The following is a 19,185-nucleotide window of genomic DNA, read 5'->3' on the forward strand; positions in this document are numbered from 1 at the left end:
ATGGACTACCGGAGAAACCAGGGTCTATACTGCTACTCATGCTGAGCTTAGATAAATTAAGGGTAATGCGGAGAAACTAGAGTGGGGGATTGTCCTCAGTAAACAACTTTCAACTAATTTTATTTCATGCCTGTTGGTTCTTTTTTACTGCCACGATAAGTCAGAGGAGTATCGTGCATTAATGAGTCAACATATTACCATTATGTTACTCGTACTCATGATGCTACGAACCACTTTTAAGACGTTAATTTAACGTGTAAAAAATAAATTAAATTCATATGGAGCTTTTAATAGATTTGCTCTAGTACATCGATCTTTCAAAGGAATAGCAACTTACGGATCACTGCCGTTTCACTCTCACTACTTTCGGCTTCGTGACATTCAGAGTGGCCCATGCCCAGCGCCTTACTCTGTGACCCAAATTTGCTTCCCGCCGTTGCGCAAGGCGGGAAATTAACACCGGGTCGTCGGCCGCCAGGCGCGCCACCGTAGCGGGGGCGGGGTGACGGTATTGTTTACATGACCCTTGATCGGGGTTATAGGAACGGTGAGTTCGAGGTTATGACACAATGTCGGAAGAGGCCGTGATCTTGTAGAAAATTAGTCTGAACTTTCTAGTTTACTGGACACTTTAGTCTACCTAACAGTAAAAATTTAAAAAATATATTATTTTGGTAAAAGCAATTTTTTATGTATAGCTGTATTTTGCTACACGGTATATGTGTAACTACAACATTACGTTCAATTTTACTACAGTAAAAACTGCATAAACATTACATCCACCAAACATATTCCTCTACGTTAGAATATGGAAATAATTCATCTATACAGTATGCCACAGACCACCTAGCAATCAAAACTTTTTTGTTAGTAGATTTGGTATCAAAGGAGTATCTTATTCTTGATAATCATTTATATTTTTAATACATTAGTACCTTCAAGGATTTCCTGTCGACTATCAATGTTAATTAACTAATAATTGTGACTTTTTAATGATGGAAAATACATTTTGTGTATTTAATATCAATTAGTTACGTTATTGGGTTGTATAATATTTTTTTAAGTTTCGCCAAAAAAACGAATAAGAAGAACGTTACGTTTAGTTTTAGCTGCAGCCTCGTAGGTCAAATGTAATACAGTATGTAATAGACTTGTTTTATATACAATACTCTCATAATATATTTACTTGTACTACTATGACAGATTTGTAAAATAAAACTATTCCTAAACATAACAACTATTAAGCGGAATTTCTCATCATCATTTACCATGAAATTTTTAATTCATGAGCAAATAAATATGCATGGCATAGTAATAGTATACCTATAATCATCAGACAAAGCATTACTTCTTAAAGGATTTTACCTTTGACTATTAATACAATAGTCAATTATTACAATAGTCAATGGTTTTACCCTCGAGTTAAAACCTGGAAGGTCTTATAGAGCGCAACAACTCGTTGGTGCTGCGCTCTATGAGACGATTGAACAACTCGTCCGACATGCTGTCATACGCAGTACGTTGTACCTTAGATATTCCGTCCTGATGTTAAATGTAGCCAGATTGTTTTTACAAAATAGTTGTAGTTGATGTGAGCTACATACAGAATGCGTTGATCTAATTTACTAAATTTGGTCGAATTCACAATCTTGTTTACCAAGTCAAACTTAGAGAATGACTTATGATGAGTTATAACAACTGTTATGACCCATCGATCGACCTGGTCAGCAACAAAAAAATGTATAAAATAGAATTTAAAACACAAGCGCATTCTGTGACTGGCTCACACAACTACATTCTTTTTTTTATAAAAAATTGGTTACAGCTGGTTCATATAGATGGGTTGTGGGCATCGATCTCTATTATTTCAGTATCCAATAGTCAATGGTTGCACTTTAGCCCACATTTTACAGTAGTAATGTAACTCAATACAATCAGTAATATCCTATACTGTAGTTCGTTTATCTGCACTTTTTCAGATATAGATTAAGTGATTGGCCTGCCTATACATTTCAATAAACCACAACTGCTGTAGATTTACCTGTACATAATGGAGAAAATAAAATGCAAAATGGATTATTCGTGCAAAACGAGCGATGTAGAAGAGGCCTCATCAAAATCTACTTTCCATAGCTTTTGTCGGTTTTAAATTTGTCAAACGGTGTACCGGTAGTTAAATGTGAGACTCTGGACTCATTACTTTCTGAGCAAAGTTTCGCCACAACTCCGTAAAATTGTTAAAAGCAGGAGACCCCTGCAAATGTCACTCCGACCTCAACATTTGGCCTACACGCCAGCTAACCTTTGGCAGGTAAATATCAGCTGGACGCCGAAATCAGCTGATTTCCCACTCGAATCACCTGTTTAGCTAACCTAACACGAAAGCAACCTTTAAGGAATCGAATCGAATCATTGAGTTGTGGATGACGTAGTTTAGCTTAATTCGTCGAGATGGAAATATTGCGGAAAATAAACATTTCTTGATCGATATATATAGTCTACTAGCATAACAAACATATTCACCATATTTTGTTTCTAACTTTAAGTTTACAAAGTGTGTAAAATAAATGTTTTTGTCGATTCTCTTGTATTTTGCAATTATTTAAGAAGTGTTAAATTCGTTTCTTCTATGTTTCTGGAGTGATATTAAAGAAAATACCCATTTAAAAATGGTTGTCATAATTAAGAATGTTTCTCAGTTAAACGTGACCATCGTGGTCTGCAACATTGATGATAGTCAATGTCAATGTCATGATCGAATATCAGAAACCGCCCTAGTTTGTTAAGCAGAGCTGTCATCAACTATATGGCTGTACAACAGTTGAGTTTCAATATTATACATTAAGCTGATTGCCGTAGGATGTTGGATGTCTTCTGCTATTTAGTTATAATACAAGTGCTAATGCTTATTGTTGTAGTGTCTAACTTTCATATTCGCCTTTGTCTGCATAATTTTTTAATAACATAACATAATAAGATTAGGAGCCTAATGACATATTATTGTTTTTTTTATGCGTTTGTTTGTAGTTGACCTGTTAACATTCAGTTAGTGTCGTATCTTATTCACAATTAAATTATGTCATGTTAAATGTCTATTATTTATATATCAGTTTAACTCTGCTATTTCACCATCATCGATAGTTTTAAATTGTAAGTCAGTCAGCTACCAAGACAATTAGTAAACAAAAAGTCACATCTACATAAACCGCACGATTCTAATTTAAAAATAGCTGTCTTCAACATTTCAATAAGAATTATAAATTTTCAAGTTAGGATGGTTAATCTATGGCAGTGACGTAGCCAGGGGGGGTCCAGGGGGTCCAGACCCCCCCTTCCGGTCTTAAATATAACATTTTTTTTAAATTAAATGTAACATTATATAATCATACTGTATTGACCTTGGGGTTGATTATTTGCAATGCTAAGAGAGCTAGAAAATACCATTTTAGGGCCTATATTTAAAAAAAAATTTCTCGGACCCCCCTTTTACCTGAACCCCCCGGTCGGTCGACCCCCCCTATTTTAAAATCCTGGCTACGTCACTGTCTATGGCAAAAATGGCATAATTTATATAATGATTCTAAACCAACAAATGAATAACTAAAGGGAAGTTGAAATTATGTCCGTTAAAGGTACTTGGGTATACTATACTCAACAAAATTCTGATAATTAAATTAATTAATTAATTCTTATTGATTAGTTCCTGTTGAAAGCTCGTTGCGAACTAACTGAATGTTAGGTTAGATTCGACCACTTTTGGCGGGAACCACTAATTGTTGAATCCGCCACCGCGAGCGCCACCTGTCACTTTCTCCACCGGAAGTGGATGTGGCATCCATCACGCATGCTCGGTGAAACCGTCTAGCGACAGCCGATCAGCGACTTGCCATCGAGTATCAGCAGTTTGACAACACGTCATTCACTCTGCTCTCGTACATCAAGATATGTCTATGAGCTGCAATCAAATCAATTCAGCTCACTTTCTGATTGTGATTGAGAAATCAGTGCGGTTTTCCTTTTCCCTTTTGATGTATGTTTCCCCTGTCAGTAACAGACAGCTTATACAGTATATCTGTATTGACGCAATGTATCACGTAATGAACGTATCGTAGTATACCAACCATTAATGTAATGCTTGAAAGAATGTAAAAGCTCGTTTGATAAACAATTTAAATCCCTACAAAAGTAGTAGTCTCAATTCCTCAAAATAGGCCTATATAAATTGTCAATTTTATGGGATTTGAAAAATATCAAATCATTGGTTTAGGTTAACAAGGTTTTGAACAGAGCTAATGTTTGGATAAAATCTACCGTAAACACCCTTTAATATTGAATTGCACCCTATTGGCTGTTCCTAATCTTTGGGCTTTAAATCAATACTAATGAAACAGTTGATCTTAGTAAGTAACAAGCTACGGAGATCATCTAACACCATTCTACACTCATCCTTCACTCATATTTGGGTTAAAATGCGCACCTCCCACTTGGCAAGAAAATGATTATTGTATGAAAATGCCATTGGACATTATTTATAACTATAAGTATATTTACAATAATATTTCCAGATCACCATTTTGCTCCACACCTAGGTCGTGTTGATTTGAGTGCGAGAATTAGGCCTAATCACACGTTTAGTGAAACGTGGTGATATGGATACCGGCAATGAACATACTATTCTTTATGCCAATACAGAGTCCAGTCGTTATTAGGAATATGAAGAAACGGGGTTAGTATCATTAAGACACTTATAAGTTGTTTTAATACCAAGCTGAATATCCCCATCCTTCTTAAATAATAGCCTACAGGCAAGACTAAAAAACAATAAATATCTTTTCCACAGGTCGTTCTATTGAAAATAATACCTTTTCTCAATTTAGCGAACATTATCAACAATACTTATAATTACAAAGAAGAATTACCTTTGTTCGGAACAGTTTGGCAAATCCCCAACATCGTGTATAATGTGGGAATTGATCTTTTCAAGGTCCAGGTGACCTTCTGACAAACCGTCCAGGCCAGCAGACCATGAACCTGCCGGTTGGCATTTCCATCAGGAACTGGACTGGACCTAAGTGTCGAGTTACAATGAATAAATTTACCTTCCAAGTTAAAGTAATAAGTATTTACCTGCATCCGTAATACTATCAAAAGTAGTTACCTGGTAATGCAAGTGTAGTGATTGGTTTTTTTGGTTTCAGATGGGACTCTCGAGAGCGCAGCACTTGCTGCTCCTCGCGGTCGTTTTGGCGGTAATTGTACAAACAACACACAGTTCACAGAGTAAGTAGCTTAGTCAGATTTAACATAGTAGTATAGTATATATACTACTAGTAACTTATATACTACTAGTAACTTATATACTAGTACAATTATTTAAGATAGTTAAAAAACTGCTCATCCCAGTTTAATTTTCCATTCTCAGATGGACTTTACACTGAGGCCAAGGTTCAATTCTTCGACAGCTGTAAATAATTATATTTGTACGAAAGTTAAGTTTTAGTTCGCATATGCCAACATATAATAGCAAGGGAGGGGACGAGTTACTAAAAAAATAAATACAGTACGAACCATGATAATACGCATACATCATTGACAACCCCGTCTATAGGTATAATATTCAAGTGCCACCTAGTTAACAAGCTATTTAAAAAAGGCCATTGCTGGAAAAATTTAAATGTCCATATTTTTTTAAGTACTCTTCCGTAAAAGTAGTAAAAATCATTCTTTAAAACTCACGTCCAAACTGTATTGCGTCAATGCTTTGGGTTAAAGGGGTCAGAAAAAATGAATATTTACTAAAATAAAATAATTATTTTCTTTATTACATAAACCGTGAGTTGGACTTATAGGTAATGTTGTTATGTTTATGTTGTAAATTTCGAGGTTATGTTTGATCGATTAGCAGATAATGGCGGGAAAGTTAACACGACAATATTATCAGCTGATTACAGCTCGCAGACCGGCGGAGAAACCATCTGTAGGCCTAAGCGATCACTTTCTACCGGCAAATTGCCCCGATGATGTCATTTTTGGCGGGGCACCGTATGTGACTGCGGTGTCAAGTATTGAGGAGGGTTTAAATATGTTAATATTTAATATGCCTTCGACGTGTGTACGTACGTGTTATAGGTTCTGGATAAGGTTAGGTATCTCTTAAATGTTTAATCAAGATAGCAAATGACCCATTATTGCACCATCAAGTGGTGGAATATTAAAATCTTCAAATGAGTGTAGATTGCAGATATTGCATTGTTAAACCACCGATTTTTCTGTTAACGTTTTATTTACTTGTATTACAATCAATCTATACATCTGATTTTACCAAATAAAAATAAACTTGTTCCTTTACACTGGAAAAACCATAATCATTAACGAACCGATATTTATCGGCAAATTTAAGTTTCATGGTATACATTTCCAAAATGCTTCTTAAAGGAAGGAGGCCATTATGCAGTTACACGCTTGACCTACAAGGCCAGAAAACATGTTAACAATTAATTAATTAGATCTAATCTATAACTAATCTATGCGGAAACAATTTGCATTGTTTGCATAACAAAGGCAGCTATAGTTGTTTGCATATGTCGGTTTCAGTTACTTAATTGCAGATTCGCTTCCACGGTGTAAAACGGTTCCTTGCATTCAACAATGATTAACTCAGTAAGGCTGTACTGAATTTTTGTACTTGTATTTTTCCTGTTACATTTCAAAGTCAATTGTACAAAGGTATTTTTTTTAGATCTTATTCAATTTGTTCAAATTTATTTTTAAATGTTCTCAATTTTACTGAATACTACTTACCATTCTCCAAAAATAGAGCACCATTGAACGTTCTGGACTTTACTGAAGTAACGTTGCTTTTGGTTTGCATTGGCGGGACCGGAGGAGCTTAATTAGATACAAAGTTGAAGTTTACGTTGATCTAGCAACCAGTGATCAGGCCGTCATTTAGAGTCTATTTGTGAAACCCCCTGTTTTGGGATACCAAAGCGATATTATTTTTTTATGGCCATCAGTATCTTTTTCCGTTCTTGCTTCTTTAGTAAATACCTGCATACAATGGCCAATGACACTCTTGTCAAAGTCGTTGATGGTTAATTATTGCTATAGTTAAGTTAAGTCAAACTAAATAGTGGACTTTAGTACATCCACAATTGAATCTGGTTAACTCTGTACTCATTGGACTGCTATTACTCTTTGAATTACGTGGACAATCATTTGGCATATGGGTTTTCAAGTTGGATATGTTTATTGCAGGGGAATTGAAAATATTCCCAGTTGAAAATATCAAGTTGGCGATGGTTGACCTTGTTATTAAAGATGTTTAGTTAGTACATTAAATTGGCTTCTCATAACACTTATGAACATTGGTTACATTTAATTTGTTTACGTTTTCAGCCGTCAGGAGAAGACTGAGGCGGCCCACGAGCGCGGCGACGAGCGCAGCAAACAAACTTAGGGGTGACCAAGAAACATCAGCAAGTGTAAACAGATTCAAGGTGAGGACGAGGGAAAGGGTGGTCCCCGCTGTGCTGCAGAGGAAATCTAGCAGCGTAGCGTCCAGCAAAGACGAGAGTAGCAGTGGATACAAGGTGAGAAACTCCTCCCAGCTTAGTAGTAGCATTGGTTATGTATTTACAAAGATGTATAATTAATGCTAGTAGGCCTACCGTGCACTCACATGCAGAGAGAATGTTTTGGCATTGACTTCTGAATGGTGAAGTAGACATCCCATTCATATGCACCAGCTGCATTTTTTCTTTCTAAAAAAGAACATAATTGAATGAGTCACAGAGTTTGCTTAAGTCTAAAATTATATTTCCACTCTTAGTTTTTGTAACTGTTTGATGTGACGTGAAGGTTGTAGATGCTATGGTTAACGTTATAATACAGGGTACCATCCATAAATAAACCTTGACATAAATTGATAACTAACATCATTAAACTCTATCTTTCGCTTAATTATATTCTTAAAATTGCAACAAATTTAACATGGGAATGAAATATCCCGTTTTATCCACAATCAAAGGTTCTAATTACTAATAACGGAATTCCGATTACTCCACAATATACAAAGAAGGGTACCTATATTATATCGCACCGAAGATTCCGTGCTGCCCCTCGTCTAGCATAAAACCAAACTCGTAGTTATTCAGTCTCTATTAGGCTAAACCAATTAATGACTATACCAACTATTGTACAACACGGCAACCTTTGAAGTCATACGAAAGATTAAAAACCCATCCGTATATCAAAAGGTCAGACAGTATATTTTACTACTGTAATAATCTAAAATTGCAACTGCAAGAATAATACCATCAAAACCTATAATTTCAGCGAAACCGATTTCAAGCCGCTCACCATGCACGAATGAATAGTTCTTAATCATAATAATTTAACACAATATATCAAAGGACTGGTTTCGCAGCGAAGTCACTGGTGTGTGAACACCGCACTTTCGTTTTAAACCCTCTTCCTCCGCTGGAGGCAATGCAGCGGCGAGAACTGTCATTATAGTAATCATATAACCGACAGACATTATGTCAAGTGGGCCGTGGCCCGGCGTACAACTGTTTCATAACCTCACTTCTCACAGGTGTTGATCAGCTGTTTCACGCCTTGTTCCGAGTTCCCATTGTCCAACAATGGATCTGGTATAAACAACGTATCCTGTACAATAGAGTGTTTCCGTCCATTGATTAACGTGTTATGAAACACTTGTGATTGTAATTGAGTTGACGCGGCAGGATACTTTCAAACTGGTATGAGCAAATAGCAAGTTTCCTTTCTATTGAACGACTTACAATTAAAATCCAATCGTACATCTATAAAGCATTTTTTTTTTCAATTTTATTGTAATTTGTTGTATGACACTTTTGTGTTTTATTAATTTTTAAGGATTGAGTTAAACTTTCCTTATTACACGGATTTTTATTAAAAAATACCAATTGAATTTTATTTCAGCCCATGCCAAATCCACAAATAGGCCTAATTAATCGCCTTCATAACTTTTTAAATTGGTTTGTAAAAACTAAATCTTTCTCTAGAGTTTCTTGTTTTTTAACAATATATAATTTTACAACAGTCTGTTGGAAATATATTACCTTTTGAGTAGGGCATGTGGCATGTGTTAATACATGGCATTGTGTTCACAATTAAACCTGGAAATCACTTTAAATTTGTTGGGCACTGAGGGTAGTGAAAAACTACAAGTTGTTTAATACAAGATTTTATCGGATAATAGTGAAAGTTACATCATACACGGCAGTCACATTGCTTGACATGATTTAAGAGAAGGAACGGAAGTTGTATATACATATATTATAGGCAGATATATATATATACATATATGTATAACAGAATTTGTAGGCATCAGCTAGAAACAAACAAGCTGTAGTAACAGACTGCAAGGTTAGCTGAGCTTTCAGCTGTTGCAGATTGTTATGAATTTGTACCAGTAAGTAAATTCAGAGCCCCCATCTTGGATGGACGCCCATGTTAGGCCTACGATGCCCGGTTCCCAATAGGTAATTATTTTAGGATTCTATGTGACCCACCTAACTACACTAAATAATCACTTTGATTTAGGTTGTCTGCTATTACACCAACTGGGCCCAGTACCGTACGAAAATCGGGAAATTCGTCCCTGAAGACATTGACCCCGACCTCTGCACTCACATCATCTTTGCCTTTGGATGGTTGAAGAAGGGCAAACTTTCAAGCTATGAGAGCAACGATGAAACCAAGGATGGCGTTCCGGGATTGTACGACAGAATCCACAACCTCAAAAAAGCCAACCCCAAGTTGAAAACATTGCTTGCCATAGGTGAGATACCATGCCCCATGATACCAGTAATCTGCTCTTATTGTTAACCTATAGCTTTGAAGACTAATTTGTCCATTAGTTAATGCTTGGATGAGATTTAATTTGATAAGTATGACTAAACCCTGTTAAGTGGAACTCATGGGTAACCTGTGTAGTGTTGATCTCTTATACATTTTCAGTTTATTTATAACTATATTTTGGAAAAGTCCCGTCAATTTTGTTTATTAATTTGTAAATATCTTTACGCCCCTCGTAAATTAAGATAGGGCATATTACCATTACTAATATTAATAATGACAAACTTTGGACCCTAACAGGAGGATGGTCTTTTGGAACACAGAGGTTCAAGGAACTAGCAGCCACGAGATACTCTCGCCAAACATTCATCTACTCGGCCATCCCCTTCCTGCGAGCAAGGCACTTTGATGGTCTGGACATCGACTGGGAGTACCCCAAGGGAACAGACGACAAGAAGAACTACGTTTTGCTGCTCAAGGGTTAGTTTTGTTTCACAGTGATAGAAAAACGGGAGTGCCGATGGAGACCAGGTCAAGTCCCTTTAAACGCACGCACCCCCACAGGTCTCCATCGGCACTCCCGTTTTGCTACCATTGTACTCCTCCAGTGATTAAGGAGCTCTCAATTGAAGTTACTCCTTTCCAACGTAAACATATTAACTACGGGATGGAGGCAAATATGTCAATTAATTTATAAAAGTAGACATATGAGACTTCAATCCAATGGGGAAAAATGTAATAAATCAATGCTTTTACTTCTAATGATGTAGTGTAAGTTTGGTTACTAAAAAGACTTAATTTCATGGTTGGGATTCCTTCCAATGATCAGAAATGAAATCTATACCATTAGAACAACTTTATCAACTTGTATCAAGATAAACAGATATACTGGTAATCAATTATTTACTAAAATGTATGTTGCAATGTTTCAGAACTGAGGGAGGCTTTCGAAGCAGAAGCACAGGAGAAGAAGAAGGCTCGTTTGTTGTTGTCTGCAGCCGTTCCTGTTGGTCCCGACAATGTGAAAGGAGGATATGATGTGCCTGCTGTTGCCAGGTCTGTAGTAAATAAATGTAATAGTTTAGACAACTTTACACAGCTAGCTGTACAACAAAGCTTTGTTTAATTAATTGGCACTGAAACAGCGTTTTATAGTTTTAAATATGTTGTTCTGCCCGCTTTTCGCAATGGGGCAAGAATACTTGGGGATGTGCCTCCATCTATCGGCCATTTTATAAAATATTTTGACTTTTTTCAAAAGTGACAAATTTTTATTCCTTAATTATTACTGAACATGTATGCAAAGTTTTATTTGATTTGGAGAATTTTTCAGTGATTTTTATAATAAAATTGAAGACGTTGCGCCTAGCAACAATAAGTAAAATGAAAACTTTAAACAGCGTTTTCTCAAAACTACGTTTTTCATTTACTACATTTACGTAAGTTTGAATAGCTTTAAAATTACTTATTATTTTTCAATTAAATTTTAACCAGATGTTCTTAATAGTATTTAGAAGGTTTGTGTGTATAGAGAACATCCTGCAATTATTTATTCCTATGAAATTTTATGTTTTACATTAAAAATCTGATCTTTCCGTGTAACATTTTTCATATTATTGTAAAAAGGTCTACTAAAGCTGTATTTGTTGAGTTACCATAGTTTCAATACACAGAAATGTTCATTGTTATGTGGGAAAGTAAAATATGTTTCATTTTTTTACATTATGTTGATAAACAAAAAAGTTATTCAAAACTGAAATTTAAAAAAAAAATTCTTAAAATTTTGAAATTTACCCCAAAGTGACCAAAAATTGATTTGGATAACATTTTTTTTTATATATAAATCCTCTAATTTGGTGAAATAGAAACAGAATAAACCCACAAAAGCCATTTAAAATAAATAATTTAAAAAAAGTCTTAGAAGGAGGCATATCCCCTTAAGAAAATAATGTGGGTCTCTAAATCTACTGTGCAATTCCACGCTTACTATGGATCTCTGTTTATCCTGTACAGTAGAACCTCACTAACTCGACAGTCTGTGGAACTCAATAGTCAACAGCTGAAAGGGCGCATGAAAAAATAAGCAATTTTTCCTAGAAATTTTTTTTTTTGTGAAGTTTTACTGTATATTTGCATAGAAATGTATGTCAGAATAAAAACTAATACATTTATCGTAATGTAAACATCTGTAATGGAAATCAAAAGATCGGTGGGGCACACGGGAGGGACTAAGGCTAACATATCTTGTAGTGTCAGCGTTCGCCGCTAGAACCGCTAAGATGAAAAATTTTAAATTAATTTCTTTCAATTTTTAGTTATAAAATTAACTGTTTAATTATAAAATACATTTTTAATTTTAAAAATTAAACTGTTATATCATAACCTAACCAACCAGACTTGCTGATAATATAAAAACTATATAAGATCAAAATCTAATTAAATGATTACTTTTAATTTTTAATTGTAAAATTAATTTTAAAATTTAGTATTATAAAATTAAACTGTCATAACCTAACCTAACCAACCAAACTTGCTGATACTATAAAAAAGATATAAGATAAAAATCGAATAAAGGTTCAATATTTAAAAAAAGTTCTGTTCTTGAATAAAATTATAAATGCATCAAATTCTAACAAAAGATGTATGTCCAGTTATGAAGTATTCGCATTCTAAGAAAAAATCGTTGACAAAAAGTTAGTGTCTCCGGCTAGTTTCGAACCCTAGACCTCCTGAATATTAATCCGAAACGCCACCAACTAAACCACGAACGCCGCTGATATCATGTCGTCTCGTTACGGTAATCGTGTTGCCTCAAGAGAAGACATTAGCCATTAGAGATATGATGTCACTACACCTTTAGCCTTAGTCCCTCCCGTGTGCCCATTCCATCAAAAGATTAGTGAGGGAAAAAGTAAACAAACAAACTATAAATAAAAACAAATTTAACATCTGATGCATCTTTGATATTTTAAATGTGATTCAATATAGCCCTTTAAATGAAGTTCGTACCTTTAAATGTAGGAGATAGTTGATTGAAAAACAAAGGTTTTTCTGGGAAGTTTCACATCAAGACCTTTAATTCAAGTATGTGGTTGATAGGTGTGCGACTTAGGGTATTCTCAAAAGTTCGCTATCGTTTCTTATTGGCTTTATATTATAGATCCCTAGCAGATCTAAAATGCCAAAGTATTCCTTCGCAAGTCCCCTCATGGCCCAAAAGTACACTCATAAGCAAGTTACACTCACTTCTTAAAGCAAGGAGGCATAACAGACACCAATTTGTTGTTTGGGGGACTGGGGGTACACTACCCCAAACTAAAATTTTGAATACTTCAATTTTGTTTTATTTTATTTCTCTGACCCTAATTGTTTAAGGTATGTGTCTACCAAATTCATTGATAACAATCTACAAACAGTGTAAGCATACTTTGATGATTTTGTGGATGTAAAAACACTTGGACAGTGTTGCATTAGAAAGTAAACAATTCTACCAAAGTGTAACCTGTTGTTGTAACTCCACAATGTCTTACTTATAATGGAAAAGACTTAAAATGCTGCACTTTTTTTATGTTCTTTTCCTATGGATATTTTAAAAAGATGTGCTCGACCATCTGACGAAACTTTGACAAAACAGCATTTGTGTTAGAAGTTTTCTTGAGTGGGTTCTTAAAAGTGGGATTTTTACACCGTTTTCTTCCACAGCTACCTGGATTTCATTAACTTGATGGCTTATGACTTCCACGGCAAGTGGGAACGTGAGACGGGCCACAACGCACCACTGTACGCTCCGTCCAGCGACTCAGGTACGGATTGTGTTAAAGTTGGTTATGGTTGCTTGAATGTATTTAATGTAAATTGATCTGCCAACATCGAAAATCTCAGTTTGTACAAGGGCCTGGAATTGTTCACCAACTTGAAAGATAAAGATAAAGACAGAACAAATAATATAAAATATTGATGGATGGTTAGTTTCTCAGTAAGTAGATTGTTTATTTTTGTTAGCTTTGTATCATTCAAAAATAGATCATTAAAGTTGGCTATAGTTTTGATGGCACACCTTATCAGCATTGTTTTTGCAGAAATATTGTTTGTTACCTGTGCTATAGCCTTTTAGTTGTGTAATTCTTAACAATGTGTAACTGCAAAGAGAACTATCCAATTCTTAACTGCATTTCATCTTTGAATAAGTAACTTTTTTCAGTCAGGTTTTGTGATAGTGAACACAAATATTGACACAAAAAAATTACTCAAGTGATTGATTATTGCCCTGTAATAATTAGTAGTATTTTATTGGCTCCCACATGGCGGCAGTTTCCTCTTATCTTGACAACATTTTATACATAATACATTACAGTTTTGTAAATAGAATAATTGTAAATTATTCATTTCAGAATGGCGTAAGCAACTGAGTGTAGACAATGCAGCCAAGATGTGGGTTCGACTTGGAGCCCCTAAGGACAAGCTTGTTATCGGAATGCCCACTTACGGCCGAACATTCACTCTGTCTAACACCAACAACTTCAAGGTCAACTCCCCAGCCAGTGGTGGTGGAAAGGCTGGTGAATACACCAAAGAGGCAGGCTTCTTGGCATATTACGAGGTAAGACATGGGTCACATTCCAAAACCAGCCAAATAATTGTACATTTCTGAAGAAAAAAAACAATGCTACGAATCTCGCGCTTGCAAGCTCAAGATCGATACCACTTGATAATTAACCTTACCCAAAACTATCATATTATCCAGTCTTCTACATTATATGATTCTCCAGCCTTCCTCAGCTGTTCCGAATTACTTCCATTCTTCACTCTTCACATGTTTCGACCATCTCTCTTTTGGGATCATGTCAAAAGACTTCTCTTGTGAAGACTTGAACTTGTCTTGCAGTTACACTACCAGTTTTGTTTTGGAATCATTAACTTTCTGGAATTTTCTGAATTAAGATTTTTCTGGAATTTTTGTAAGCATGGTTTTTTTACTACAACAGGGAGAAGTCAAGTTAAATTAGCTAAAATTGGATCACCATTATTTAAAATCATAGTTTTAACCTTTCATTTTATATCTGACACATTGTATAGTCTCTAAGAATATCTCAATAAAGTCTATTGTCTAATTTCCTAATCCATTCTTATTCTTAATCTTAGGTTGAAGAGTAAATTTATCCATTTGATTCACTCAATTATTGACTGAAGCTCTTGACATGACAGTGTGACTAACCGAACAGAATCAATCCAAATCCTACATTTACCCACTACTTTTCTAGGTTTGTGAGATGCTGCGGAACGGAGCCACTTACATCTGGGATGATGAGATGAAGGTCCCCTACGCAATAATGGGCGACCAGTGGGTGGGCTTTGATGACGAGCGGAGCATCCGGCACAAGATGGGATGGATCAAGGAGAACGGCTACGGAGGTGCCATGGTGTGGACAGTGGACATGGATGATTTCTCTGGAACTGTATGCGGAGGCGATGTCAAATACCCGCTGATTGGAGCTATGAGGTAGGAGCTTGAAGCAATCATCTCTGGAGTAAGAAGAGATAGGATGACAATAGTGGGACCTAAATTCATTGATTGTGGGTTCTAAGAGAAGTCCCCGCACTATAAATGAACAAAGAATGAGGGAAAAAATTGGTGGGTTGTTGTTGCTGTATGCCAACGATGAATGAGGATAAAAAGGACACTAACACAGTAATAAAAATGACAACAAATATTAAATGCATTGTTTTATATAACCGTCACAACTGTATCCAATTGATCCAGTCACCACAACAAGCTTTTTTGTTTTTCAGTAATAATGTTTGATAATAACATAATAAGATCCGAATATTTACCCAACTAAGTTATTGTGTAATTTTGCAAATAATCCCATTAGCATTTTGAAAGTTTTAGGGGACGGACCATTTCCTAATCTATTTACTATCTGATGTCAACCTTTTGTTAGATACCATCATTAGTTGTTAGCCCAATAACAAAATGTCAACCTGGTCCAGAATCTATCACACTCGGGACCCAACCAGCTGTCATGAGTTTTTACATACAGCCCTCTAGCCACTCTGCCACCAGAACCAGATAGTTCACTACCACTACCTTACAATATATTTTCTGAATTATTTTAAGGTAGAACTTTTACAATGTACATTTTGCAGGGAGGAGCTGCGAGGTATCAAGCGAGGACCGAATGCGCAAGACATTGACTGGAGCAAGGTAGCCAACTCTGTAGCTCTGGAGACAGTCACCAAGCCTGTGCCTATCAAGATCCCGGTCAGTGAGCTGCTCAACAAGGTGAAGGGAGTCAAGCCTGCGACCACCTCTCTACAGGTCACATCCATCAACAAGAATGGTGAGGACATGGTTACAGTTTCCCAAAACTATTTGCCCCTCAAAGAAGAATATTCAGTAGACACAATAATTACCTACTGAAAGAAGTATACTGGCTAGGTAGCTGAGTGGTTATAGTGATCATCTAACAAATAAAATGTTGCTGGTCGATCCTGAGAGAAGTCAGTAGCTTTTTGATGGTAAACGGTAAACTGGACCCAGCTGTCCGTGATCATTGTGCTTTTATGATGCTTGCTGATACAGCTGATCTTAGTCAGTAACAAAGCTACACAGATCAACTCACTCCATTCTACACTCATCCGTTACTCATATTTGGGTTGAAATATGCACATAGGTGGTGTCCCCATCTAATTGATAATGGTAATGATAATTAATTATTAATTTTAGGACTTCAGCTGTTAAAACAACTGTTATTGCAAAAATAGCTGAAATACTGCTAAAATTTTTCAAAGGAGTATCAATAGGTATCAGTCTATGTAATTTTTTTGTGTTCTATTGTAACGTTTCTGTATGCCTGACGTCAGCAAAAATGACTCACAAACACTGCCAAAGGCGTTCAGATGGCTTATTCACTGTAAAAACACTCTTGAATTAATGCATTTTATCACATTTATTATTAAATGTGCTGGGTTCGTAAGTACCAGTATCAGTTTATGCAAATTTCCTCGCCTGAATATTATTCATAATGTATTCACAGATAAGAAAGTCTACTAAAAAGTTTACTTTCACTATTACGAAGAAGATGGATTTTGTCCTAAACTTTTTGCCTATTGATAACTTTGAATTTTTGTCCCAATACAGTAGGCTACAACTGGTAATGAAACAATGGGGACAACCAAACTGAATGCTGTATGTAGAGACTATAAAAAGTAGATATTAACGATCTAGTTAATTTTGATCATTTTCAGCATCCAAATTTTTTTACTAATTAAATGTAAACTTGTGGTTTATTGTAATGGAAAATATTATGTTGTTGCGGTTTTCTCTTTAATATGAGTGAACTTTTTGTAATTTTTCTGAGAACAATTGGGATAATGTATAAGTTTTCACTGTTGAAGTTCTACCGTATAGAAAATTGAATAATGTAATCTGGCTATTTTAAAATCATATTGTAGGTACAATACAGAGTGAATTTAACTTTGGAGTAAAACTGTACTGAACCTATGACAATGACCGTATAGGATTAAGTTTGATTAATATATCTACAATCAGCTGATTGATTACAGAGCGACCAGCCCAGGTGTTCTGTTACATGACCAGCTGGTCCAAGAAGCGTCCAGGCGCTGGTAGGTTCACCCCGGACAATATAGATGCTTCACTCTGTACCCATGTGATCTACGCCTTCGCTGCACTGAAGGATCACAAGCTGGCAGAGGCTGAGGACAAGGAGAAGGAGGAGGAGAGCGAAGGAGAGAGATACAAGCAGGTGGTTGCGCTGAGGGAGAAGAATCCTGACCTTAAGGTGAGTTGGGAGAATAAATTTGAGCTTACGGTGAGTTAAGTCATGAGAGGGGAACCCTATGATTTTAAATTGAGCTGAACCTTTGAATTGGCCGAGAAAAATCTGATTTTAAGGTACCGTAACTTGAGAGGAACAAAATCTGTTGTTATCTTAAGCTGGGAGAGACAATCTGATTTTAAGGTGAGATGAAGGAGAAGAACCATGATTTAGAGGCCATCAGGGTGATTTGATCAAAAAAAAAGAACCCTACGGTTGAATTAAGTTCAGGGAGAAGAAATCTGACATCAAGGGAAGTAAGAATACCTTAAGAATCCCCCCCAAGAAGAAAATCCCTGATTTAAACATATGAATAAGTTAAGGGAGAAGAATTCTGAGCTCTTATTAAGTCAAGTCAAAGACAAAGTCAAATGATTAGATTATTATTATCAACTAGTAGAAGTTGAGTGAAAATAACACACCCCCCATCATCAGATAGAGTAATTGTACCTTATTTTATTTATTTTATTTTATTTATTTATATTATTTCCTTTTCTGTTTTTATTGAGTTACAATTTAAATGGTTTGCCGTCTCCTTGTCATAATCAGAGGCATTCAAGATCACTTTCCATTCTAGATCCTCCTGGCCATTGGAGGTTGGGCGTTTGGCTCGTCTCCCTTCAGAGAGCTGACTAGCAACGTGTTTAGAATGAACCAGTTTGTCTACGAAGCCATTGAGTTCCTACGAGAGTACAAGTTTAATGGATTAGACGTTGACTGGGAGTACCCTAGGTGAGTCAATAAAGTTTGGGACAACTTTTCTGTAAATATATCTCACAGAAAGTAGGTGTAAGTAAGTAACCATTTTGTTGTATCAATTACGACAACTATAATGATATATCAGACAACAGGGTTGAAAGTATTAATACATTGTACAAATAAATACACAAACACTATAGCTTTTAATTTGTACAAAACTTGTATATCATGACAGGTAACTGGATTGGTCAAGAAGAAAAGAAAAATTACAGTGCAATAACTTACAACTGTCAGTTTCTTCTGGTAGGCTGTAGCGCTCTCAAGAGGGTAGAGTGGTGAGTTGTGTCCAACTTGGTGGTTATTGATCACAGTTTATGTGTTGTTTTTTCACCAGGGGAGCTGACGACAGAGCAAGCTATGTAAACCTATTGAAGGAGCTGCGTATGGCATTTGAAGGAGAAGCCAAGAGTTCTGGCCAGCCAAGATTGTTACTGACAGCAGCAGTGCCAGCCAGCTTCGAGGCTATTGCCGCTGGGTATGTAGATTGTTTAGTTTTGTATTCAAGAAGTTCCAGCAATAACTATATCCCATTCCTTTCCGACTAGTCCTCATCTATTTTCTTTAATCCCTCCCCCTCCCCCTTTGCAGTTCCTCTTCAACTACTTTATCGGCCATCTTACTCCTCTCTTATCCACGTCCCTCCACCTTCATAAATTAAATTATTTGACTTCTCCTTGTCATTATCAGAGGTTTGCCTTCTTATTCTTGTCATAATCAGAGGCATTCAAGATGGTCATTCATCCAC

The 19,185-nt window shown here is 36.0% G+C and overlaps 1 protein-coding gene across 4 annotated transcripts in view; it reads left to right on the top strand.

The window, feature by feature from the left end:
* Window positions 1-19,185, top strand: part of LOC128999883 (probable chitinase 10) — a 72,111-nt gene that overhangs the window by 48,347 nt on the left and 4,579 nt on the right. For all 4 annotated transcript variants that reach the window (XM_054426621.1, XM_054426624.1, XM_054426623.1 and 1 more), the window contains 12 exons: window positions 5,199-5,280; window positions 7,399-7,592; window positions 9,589-9,826; window positions 10,144-10,323; window positions 10,776-10,899; window positions 13,546-13,646; window positions 14,235-14,443; window positions 15,105-15,343; window positions 15,991-16,184; window positions 17,410-17,645; window positions 18,259-18,413; window positions 18,775-18,915. In XM_054426621.1, coding sequence (XP_054282596.1) covers window positions 5,199-5,280; window positions 7,399-7,592; window positions 9,589-9,826; window positions 10,144-10,323; window positions 10,776-10,899; window positions 13,546-13,646; window positions 14,235-14,443; window positions 15,105-15,343; window positions 15,991-16,184; window positions 17,410-17,645; window positions 18,259-18,413; window positions 18,775-18,915 — 2,093 coding nt within the window. The remainder of the gene's footprint in view (window positions 1-5,198; window positions 5,281-7,398; window positions 7,593-9,588; window positions 9,827-10,143; window positions 10,324-10,775; window positions 10,900-13,545; window positions 13,647-14,234; window positions 14,444-15,104; window positions 15,344-15,990; window positions 16,185-17,409; window positions 17,646-18,258; window positions 18,414-18,774; window positions 18,916-19,185) is intronic.

The sequence above is a fragment of the Macrosteles quadrilineatus genome, unplaced genomic scaffold (genome assembly GCF_028750875.1).
Source record: "Macrosteles quadrilineatus isolate MER2022 unplaced genomic scaffold, UCM_ALF_1.0 Scaffold_8__2_contigs__length_117827958, whole genome shotgun sequence".
Classification (NCBI taxonomy): Eukaryota; Metazoa; Arthropoda; class Insecta; order Hemiptera; family Cicadellidae; genus Macrosteles; species Macrosteles quadrilineatus.